This window comes from Diplodia corticola (assembly GCF_001883845.1).
Source record: "Diplodia corticola strain CBS 112549 chromosome Unknown scaffold108, whole genome shotgun sequence".
In the NCBI taxonomy this organism is placed as follows: Eukaryota; Fungi; Ascomycota; class Dothideomycetes; order Botryosphaeriales; family Botryosphaeriaceae; genus Diplodia; species Diplodia corticola.
Window position 1 is genome coordinate 40,467 of NW_017971587.1, and position 9,469 is coordinate 49,935.

Genomic DNA, 9,469 nt, shown 5'->3' on the forward strand with positions numbered 1-9,469 from the left:
TGGAGTGCAGACTATCAAGACAGGGACGGCACTTGGAGAGGCAAATGGAAATCTTAACGATGCCTGGGGGTTTCCGACACAGGGAAATAATCTGAAATGATGCCCTTATTTGATGGCTGTTGAGCTGTACGTTGTCCACCAAGAATCTTCCCGGGCGATCACTTCGACGGAGTGCGCTTGACGATAATCGTGATGGACTGCGCAGGTTGTGCAAAGCCCAGAGCTGCGCTACGTTTCCTTGATGTCGTCGGCGTTTGCAAATGGCGGGGTGAAGTACCTAGCAAGCGGAGGGGAGATCGCCGTGCAGGGCGGGGCGGAGGTGACGCCATCTTGCAGGTGGGATGCAGTGTCTTCGACTCGGACGTGGCAAGAGCTGGACACCCGAACAACACCGCGACGGCCATCTTGGAGACGACGATAGAAGACCAGCACAAAACACCGCACTCGAGGTCGAACGTGATTGCGGAGATGGCCCCGCCAACGAACCGCGCCGAGATCCTCGCACGGCTGCGCACCAACGCAGCCAATGGCAAATCCATCGTTGGAGCGGGTGCAGGTTAGCCTGGCTCCCTCCCTCTCCCTCGCAGGCCTGGCGGGAGGCCTGGGCCGGCGGTGCTGACTGCTCCAATTGCAGGCATCGGCCTGTCCGCCAAGTTCATTGAGAAGGGCGGCGGAGACCTCATCATCATCTACAATTCCGGGAGGTTCCGCATGGCCGGTCGAGGCTCGGTATGGGCTTCCCCTGTGTACCAGGCTTGGGTGGAAGCTGACCAGATGTTGCGGAGAGAAGCTGGCCGGCCTGATGCCTTACGGAAATGCCAATGATGTTGTGCTTGACATGGTAAGCCGAGGCCCCTTCTCCACCGCCAGCCAAGAAATCCTTCCGCAATTAGTCGAAACACAACCGGCCTAGGGCATGATGGCTACCTCTATAGTGACCAGATGGGCTCTGAGCGCAACCAACAGTGGCTGACCCAGCAGCGGCCAGGCCAAGGAGGTTCTGCCCGTCGTCGAGCACACGCCGGTGCTTGCTGGCGTGTGCGCGACGGATCCGTTCCGCTCAATGCCGGCCTTCTTGAAGCAGTTGCAGGATATTGGGTTTGCGGGAGTGCAGAATTTCCCGACAGTAGGTTCGCCACGCAAGGGTGCCCCTGACGCGCTAGGCGAAGCCGGCTCACCATGTCTGCATCAGGTCGGGCTCGTCGACGGCCAGTTCCGCCAGAACCTCGAGGAGACGGGCATGGGGTTCGACGTGGAGGTGGAGATGATCAGGACGGCGGGCGAGATGGGGCTGCTCACCACGCCGTACGCCTTCAACGTCGGCGAGGCAGAGAAGATGGCGCGGGCGGGAGCCGACGTTCTCGTTGCGCACATGGGGTTGACGACGGCCGGGTCGATCGGTGCCCAGAGCGGCAAGAGCCTTGACGACTGCGTAAAGCTGATCCAGGAGATGCGCGACGTCGCGGCCGGCATCAGTCCGGACGTGCTCGTGCTCTGCCACGGTGGCCCGATCGCGCGACCGCAAGATGCGGAGTACGTCCTCAGCCGGACGAAGGGGGTGCACGGCTTCTACGGCGCGAGCAGCATGGAGAGGCTGCCGGTGGAGGAGGCCATCACGAGCGTCACGCGCGAGTTCAAGGGCGTCCGGACGGGGTGACGGGGGTGTGTGTTTAGCAGCGCAGCGTGGAATCACAGAATCGCAGACGAGATGATGGTCCCTGAATCGGCGCTATAAGCACGGGGTGCCTCCCATACGCCCCCCGAGTGCATGACGGATTCGCGCGACCGACCGGATTGATAAAGATCGGCCGCCGTGGGCGCCCTAGGTAGGCGGACCGTTTGTGGGGTAGAGGCGCGCAGCGCCGTGTCGCAAGGCGGATCGGTCGTGATTCGACCACATCGCCGTCGGCGCGCTGGCTGCTGGCTATAAGCAGGCTGGCAGGGCCGCACACCGCTGCGCGGCTGCGGGTGATTGGCAGATGCGCGAGCTGCAGCCTTACCAGCGCATGGCCGAGGCCGCCCGGGGCAAAGCGCAGTTGGGGCGACGGCGGGCTGTGGCTGGGCCGCTAGCTGATGGCTGCTCGACGACGTTTGAGACGCGCACAAAGACAGCGCTCGCGGGCTCAGGGCCCGGCTGCCGTTGGGCGGGCGATTCGCGAGCCCGCCGGCCGCGGGCGCAATCACAGCCGCCGCTGCAGCGGAGGCAGCGCTCATTTCCCAGCGCCGCACCGGGCAGCCCTTGCAATATCGCCGTCTGTCGCTTGTCGCTTCGCTGCGCAGGCTGGTCGTGCGGTCCACGGCGCCGACTGTGCTGCTGCAGGGCCCTGCCATTGCCGCCGCCGTGCGCGCCAGGGATCGGTGGGCGTCGGAGAGCTGGCGCATCGACGGCGCGGGCGGCGCGCGCGCTGATTGGCCGGGGCCTTGTCCGGGCAGGCCTCTGGGAACAGCCGCAGCCCGCTGCTAGGCTCCGCCGGGCCTGGCGCCGCAGCATGGCGACGAGCATCGAGCACGAGTGTGTGGCCGCGCTCTCAACTGTGCAGCAGCCCTCAGCAGCCCTCAGCAGCCCTCAGCAGCCCTCAGCAGCCCTCACGACCGCGCCCGCTCTCTCGAACCCGCTGCCGCCAGCGCGCCCGTTGCGACCGGGGGGGGGGGCCCGGCGTGCCCGCAAATCCGCGACACTCTGCCCGCGCCTGGCACGCTGGAGTTGTTTGCTGTACGCGTGCGGCCAAGCGTCACGAGTGCCTGCGTGCTGCTCCAATAAGCCTGCGGGGCGCCAGCGATCAGAGCGCAAGCCGCTTCACACCGTCAGTCCCAGCCCGTCATCTGCCAGCAGGGCCAGCCCGCCAACTACACCGTATCAGCGCGCCTGTCTCGCCGAATAATCCTCGCCTCCCTCTCTCCCTCCCATCGCCTTCACCAACGCTACGAGACGAGCCGCAGAGGCGAGTCCGTGCCTGCTACCGCCTCGTTGCCCTTGGTGCTACGTGCGCCCAGTCCTTCCTTCTCTCCCCGGCTCCAGCACACTAGCAGGCATTGCTTCGCACGCCGCGCCCAAGCCACAGCCTCACTTGCTCTCCCATCTGCACGTCGCCCCGGCTCGCCGCTCCTCCTCTGCCACGACACTCCTCGCCCGCCAACCCTCGCCGCGCGCCCGCCCTTGACTCCAGCCGCTTGCCTCCCCCGAGCAGACGCGACTGTGCATGGTGCCCGTCGCCTGACCTCCAGCCTAGCTACCGCTGGCTGCCTGGCTGCATCGCCGCTCGATCAGCCCAGCTGGTAGCCTTCTATCGCGCAACCTTCGACCACACCTCGCCCGCACCCGACTCTCAGCGTCGTTCGCGCCGTCGCTCCCCGAGTTCCCACTACCGTGCGAGCCTCGCTCGACACCAGCCCCGGACTGGCTTTGCGCTTCCTCCGCGCGCTCGTTTCGGCCTTTCACTTGGTCAGACCTGACAGCCAGGCCCTGGCTTCCGAGGAAACATGAACGCACAAAACTTTGGCACTATGATGGGTGCGCAGCAGCAGCACCCGCCGCCGCCGCAACACCAACGCCTGCAGCAGGTCATACTCACCCAACTGCGAAATTCGCATCGTCCCACACCCGGGCAGTGGCAGGCCTCCCTGAATGCGGAGCAGCGTGCAGGCATGCTTTGGAACATGTAATCCATCCTCGCACTTTCTCCCCGACTTTCGGTCGCTGACAGTTTCCCTAGCTATACCGCAATAAGGCTGGCAAAGCCCGACGTGCCAGACCAGCAAGTTCTACAGATGGCTTTCGGGAACGAGAATGAGCGCTTCGTCAAGGCTCAGAGTAGAGTGAGTTACGAGCGTGTCTGTCGCTTCTTACTGTGGTACTGACGCTTCCCAGGAAGAATACATCAAGGCCGTGAAGGACCTGTTGACGCGCCTGCAGAGCATGCGCCAACAAAACATGCAAGCTGTGCAAGCATCGCTCATGCATCCCGGCACCAATGCTCCAAACCCCCAGGCCGGCATGATGCCCCAGACTCCGATGCAGCCTAGTGGATCAAACCAAGGCCAGAATGCATTCCAGCAACCATTTCCTCCTCAACTGCAGCATCAAATGCAGGCTTCACCGCTGCCCATGACCCAGAACCCGTCATCTATGGGCATGGAGAACCCCGGCCTTCAGCCTCAAGCTCAGCAGCAAACCATGCAGCAGCAAATGCCTAGAGGGCCCCAGCAATTCACTCCAGAGGAACAGCAGAGGCTCGAGGCCATGACAAGAACATTACGGCAAAGGATGACACCGGAAGAGGAGGCACGGATCAGGGCCCAGATTGCGCAGTTACCTCCCGAAAGGCGGCAAATGTTGGAATCGCGAGGCGTGGACCCGGTCATGCTTCATTGCCGAAACCGAGCGCAATCGATTCTTATGAACATGAAGAAAGGCCAGCCGATGGGGCAAGGTGGCCAGTTTGGGCAGCAGCAAAACCAAGGTATGGGTCGAGGAGCACCGAACCAAGGAATGATGCAACGGACCCCTCAAATGGGCAACGTACAGCCTCAACAGGGCGGCATCCCAGGAAACGCCGACTTTGACTTCGCCCAGCTCTCCAATCAGCAAGCAGATGCCATGCGCTCTGCCCAAGCAGGGCATGACGTGGTTCCTGCAAGCAACAACGCCAACCTGAATCAGATGGGCGGTTTCAATCCCATGGGTGGCGGACAACCTGGACAAGTAAACGGCCAAGGCATGGCGCCTGGCCAGAACAGAAATCCTGGCCAACAACCTCCGTTCAGTATACAGCAGGCGCAGCGAGAGAATGCGATCCGGCAAATGCAGGCACAGGCCGCGCAGGCGCAAGCGCGTGGCCAAGGCGTCCCTCAATCGCAAGCACAAGCCCAGCAAATGGCTCTCCGCAACCAAATGGGCGGCTTCAACATGGGACCAGGCCAGCCTCAGAACGGCGCGATGCCGATGCTAACTCGACCGATGGTACCGCCGGGACAGCAAGGGAACGCAACACCGCAACCGAGGCCGCAGCAACCCGGTCAGCAGATGCCCCAAGGTATGGGTCAAGGGATCAATGCCGCACAAGCCGTCCAAATCGCGCAACAAAGAGCTGCGGCCGCTCAAGCTCAAATGCCCGGGGCCCCGCAAGCCTCTCGAGCAAGCCAGATTCCCGCCGACGTCCCACTCCCTATCAGGTCGAAAATGATGGATCTTCCCGACGAGCAATTCCGCATTGTTCTTGGAAGATGGATTACTCAGAAGCAACAAGGTGGCTGGGCAGGCAATGCGAACGTTTCTCAACCAGGCCAACAGATGACTCCACAGGCCCTGCAAGGTGGTCAGCCAGGAGGCCCTATGGGCATGGGACAGAATTTCCTGCAACAGAACCAACAGATGGGGATGATGAACCCTGCTCAAATGCAACAGCGTCTCCAGCAAGAATTGCTTCGAAGACAGCAACACCAGCAGAACAGCCCCGCTCTGAACCCTCAAGTCCTTCAGCGCATGGATCAAACCGCCTTCCCTCCAATGGTAACCCAGAGCATGAGAAATCAAGGAGTCAATTTGCCGGATAACATCAGGTCTTGGGGCCAGCTGAAAGAATGGGCGTCCAGAAATCCCAGCGTCATCTCCATGGACAAGTTGAGCGAATTCCAGCGAGCCCAGTTCGAGAGGATGACGCAACAGGCTCAGCAGCAAGCACAGCAACAGCAGCAGGCGAACAATGCAGGCATGCACGGACTTCCTGGGGGATTGCCAAATGGAGCCGGTGGCGCTCTTGGCCCTGGCCACCCGAACGGGCAGGCTCCTCAAGCGCCAATGATGGCCGGTGCAGGCGGAAACCACGCGCAGATGCATCAACAGATGAGCATTGCCACGCAACGCCAGCGCGTTTTTGCCCTTGCTCAGCAAATCTCACCGCAGGACATCCAGAGGATCAGGCAACAGCAAGGCCCAAAGGTCGCCAACCTGTCAGACGACGCATTGAGGCAGCAGATTGCGATGATTCGGCTGCAACAGCAGAGACAGTTGCAACAGCAGGGTCCGCAGCAGGGCATGATGCCACAGGTACCTGGTGGCGGTCTCGCCATGCAACCGGGGGCAAATCTGCAGCAACCGCAGCGACCTGGTCAGCCTCCTCAGCCCCAGGCCACTCCTCAGCCGAAGCTTGCACAGCAGCCCCAAGCGCCTCAGAGGCCTGGACCGCAGCCTGGTCAAGCACCGAACGCTATGCCCAAGATGCCGCCCCAGAAGGGTGTCAAGAGACCGTCGAGCGACGATGTTGTCGAAGTTCAAGATCCTGCCAAGAACCAGGCCCCGCCCATGCAGCCATCCCAGTCGCAGCAGCGGCAACCGCCCATAAGCAAGGAGCAATTCGCCTCGCTGAACCCGCAGCAACAAGCCGCCGTTCGCCAGTCTATGCTTCAAGCCGCTCAAGCACAAGGCAACAGGCAGGCTCAGGCTGTGGGCAATAACGCGCAGGGCCCTGCTCAGCAGGAAGCGCTGAAACGACAGTTCTCCGCCATGATGCATGAGACTATGAAGAACATGGATACCAAACAGCCGATTCAGGATCTCTCGCAGGGAGTGAAGGAGCAGATGGCGGCTGAAGTGCAGAAGGCTCTGACATGGATCAACAAGCTTGACTCGATCATGTTCGTGGACTGGCTCAAACATCGGGACAATGATCGCGCAAAGAACATCATCCAAGTCGTAAGTTGAATTATCCAAGTGACGAATAATGATGCTGACTTGAGCCAGCGCCACTTGTTGAATACCCAACTGGATCCTCAAACTAGGAGACTCAAGGACAACGTCTCTATACCCCCTGGGACGCTCCAGAAGTTGCTCAACCACATCAGCTCCTACATCAGGAGTGTTGTTAGCGAGAACCAGAACCATAGCGACAAGACTCAGTCCCAAGCCAATGGGCAGGAAGGAGCCCAGCAGCAACAGCCAGGCGCTGCAACCACCCAAGGTGGGCAGGGGGCGGAGCTCAATGCCGTCAACTTGGAGAAGCTGCGACAGGAGCAACTGCAACGGTCCCGTGCGCCTTCCAACGCTGGGGTCAAGCCGCCAGCCGCTCCAACTTCTGCTCAGCCACCGTTCTCGTTCGGTGGTGGCCAGTCTCCTAATGGTGCTCCCCTTTACGCTCCTAACGCTGCGAACCCACTTACTCCGGAGAAGCTCAAGCTGCCGCAAAACAAGAAGAGGAAGACGGCCCCCGGCATGTCTGCCACATCTACACCGAGCCAGACCCCCGTTCAGACAACTTCGCCATTGGTAGGCAATAAGCCATCTCCGGAGATGACCAGGCGCGAGGGTCTTCAACAACAACAAGCGGTACCCGCGAAGCCACGCTTCCTCTGTCCGCACCCCGCTTGCGACCACAGTGCGAGGGGCTTTGAGACGAAGGATGAGCTCGAGAACCATGTGAAGGACGCGCACGCCAAGGTGGAGGATCCCCTGCAGTTTGCCATCGACGCCGTCAATGAGGGGCTGGGTCTCAATCCCGATGGAACCGCAAAGCCGAAGGCAGAAACCAACGCTGTCCTCCGCGGCAAGCCGGCACCTCCGATGCCGAAGCAGCAGCTTGCCACAAAGCCCGGTCAGACTCCCCAGATCAAGGCAGAGGCGGGTACGCCTGCTACAGGCGCAGGAGCTACTCCAATGAATCGTGTCCCAACGCAGAATGGTATCAAGAACTCGCCGTCAGCCAGCTTCAAGGTTTCCCAAATGGCTGTCAAGGGCCAGACTCCTGGCTCTAGCGGCGCTCCGGCCATGCACCGAACGCCCAGTAAGGCTGCGAAGGACACAAACAAGGCTGCTGACGTCGCCATGGAAGATCAATCGGCCCCGAAGCCGCCGGGGAACCCTTGGGACGAATGTCCGATTTCTTCAGATCAGCTGCAATTCATGTTCGCTGATGAGGACGTCGCCAAGGCTATGCTCGAGCTACCCAACAGCGCATTCATAGCAAAGGAGGATTTGGAGCGAGAAGAGAGGCAGAAGAACAAGGAGAAGGTAGAGCCTCGCAGCACGACCCCTGCTACTACTCCTTCCCCAGCTTCGACTAAGGATTCCAAGGAGACGGGCAGCAGCGACATCAGCGAAAACGACAAGCTCAACATCACCATCGCGAGCGACGATGCCGAATGGAACAAACGTGCTATGGACGCGGATGTGGATTTCAGCAGCATGATGGACTCGCTTTTCGTGCTCGACGAATCCAACAACATGACGGTCCCGCAAAACGAGGACAATCAAGAGATGGTCGGCCCGTACGGCTTCTGGCGAGACAGCCTCGGCCCGGCCAACGACAAGCTTCCGGGCTGGGACGCGGCCGATCTTGGCGCATCCTACGACTTCTTCAACGCCCCTCCTGCCCCTACCAACGAGCAGGACCTCAAGGACTTGTTCGGCATCACGAGCGGTATGGATGGTTTCGAAGACATGGGTATGGTGGGCTAGGCATGAGTAATGGCCCAAAGTGTTTGCGGCCATCTCTCGCTTGCCATGAGGGCTTCCTCAATTTTTCTTTTCGGGTAGATCTTAGGTTCTGCCACTTTCCATTTCGCTTCTTTCTGCACATCAAATTACGACCTTCTTCCTTTGTGTTTTCTTTTTGGGCTCATTCTTGGAGTAACGCTGTCGCTTCTTTCGATTTGCACCCGTTGTGGACAAAAAGAATCTGGTATTTGGATCACTGGCTACGGCCACAAGAGAAGGCGTAAATAGCGGGTTGCTTGGTTTACCAGGGTTTCTATCGGGGTTTCGGCTGGAGCTCTTGGTTTCCTCGGGTTGGCTCAATTGAGCCTCATCATACCGGCACTGGCGTATTTTTGCGGGATTCCCCTGTTACTTTTTTGGTTTTTTTTTTTGGGCAAGTTCAGCAGGCCGTTTCTTCTCTTTTCTGACTGGTCCACACTTTCTTGTGTCTGTACTTTGTGTGGGCGGAGTTTTTGCTCCGCCAGCTCCCAAACAATACCCCAACGCATTTCCTCTCCTTGGTTGATTACACGGTGTTGCAATGGTGATGGCCATTTACTTTGCTTCTTTTCCACACGGACCAAAGAAAAAGGGCATAAGATGCGGACGCCGGAAGCGAATGAACTCTTCACGATGTTTCTTTTTGTTGTGTGGTGGTATACTACTCTCGCAAAGCGCGCGACGGACGAGATAAAAAAGCGCCAATTTCTTGTGTCAAACTCTCTGGGTGCGGCGGTCCACTTTCAATCAAGCACATTAAACACCTTGCAACTCTTTCGGGCGCAAATACCGTACATCGTGATACACCGACTCCGTGGCACACACACACGAACACCTGCCTGATCCCTTCGTCCCCGGAGCATCCCGAGCTATAAATATACCTACCTACGCACACACACACCTTTTTAGAAACACACTCATCAGCGATGCAAACATTTGGTTTCCTCCCCCGGCCCAACCCGGGGAGGAGTCTCGGACCACGCCACCAATGGGCCCCCCCCC

At 59.8% G+C, this 9,469-nt stretch overlaps 2 protein-coding genes across 2 annotated transcripts; both read left to right on the forward strand.

Moving 5' to 3' along the window:
- Positions 1-468: 468 nt before the first annotated feature.
- On the forward strand, positions 469-1,657 carry BKCO1_10800013 (tim-barrel enzyme family protein; the record flags this gene model as incomplete). Its single annotated transcript, XM_020270238.1, has 5 exons — positions 469-556; positions 635-729; positions 791-841; positions 989-1,126; positions 1,193-1,657. 5 exons carry the CDS (start codon positions 469-471, stop codon positions 1,655-1,657), a joined length of 837 nt encoding a protein of 278 aa, XP_020125099.1.
- A 1,823-nt stretch (positions 1,658-3,480) lies between these two features.
- On the forward strand, positions 3,481-8,449 carry BKCO1_10800014 (zinc finger c2h2-type protein; the record flags this gene model as incomplete). Its single annotated transcript, XM_020270239.1, has 4 exons — positions 3,481-3,659; positions 3,714-3,816; positions 3,869-6,691; positions 6,740-8,449. 4 exons carry the CDS (start codon positions 3,481-3,483, stop codon positions 8,447-8,449), a joined length of 4,815 nt encoding a protein of 1,604 aa, XP_020125095.1.
- Positions 8,450-9,469: the final 1,020 nt, after the last annotated feature.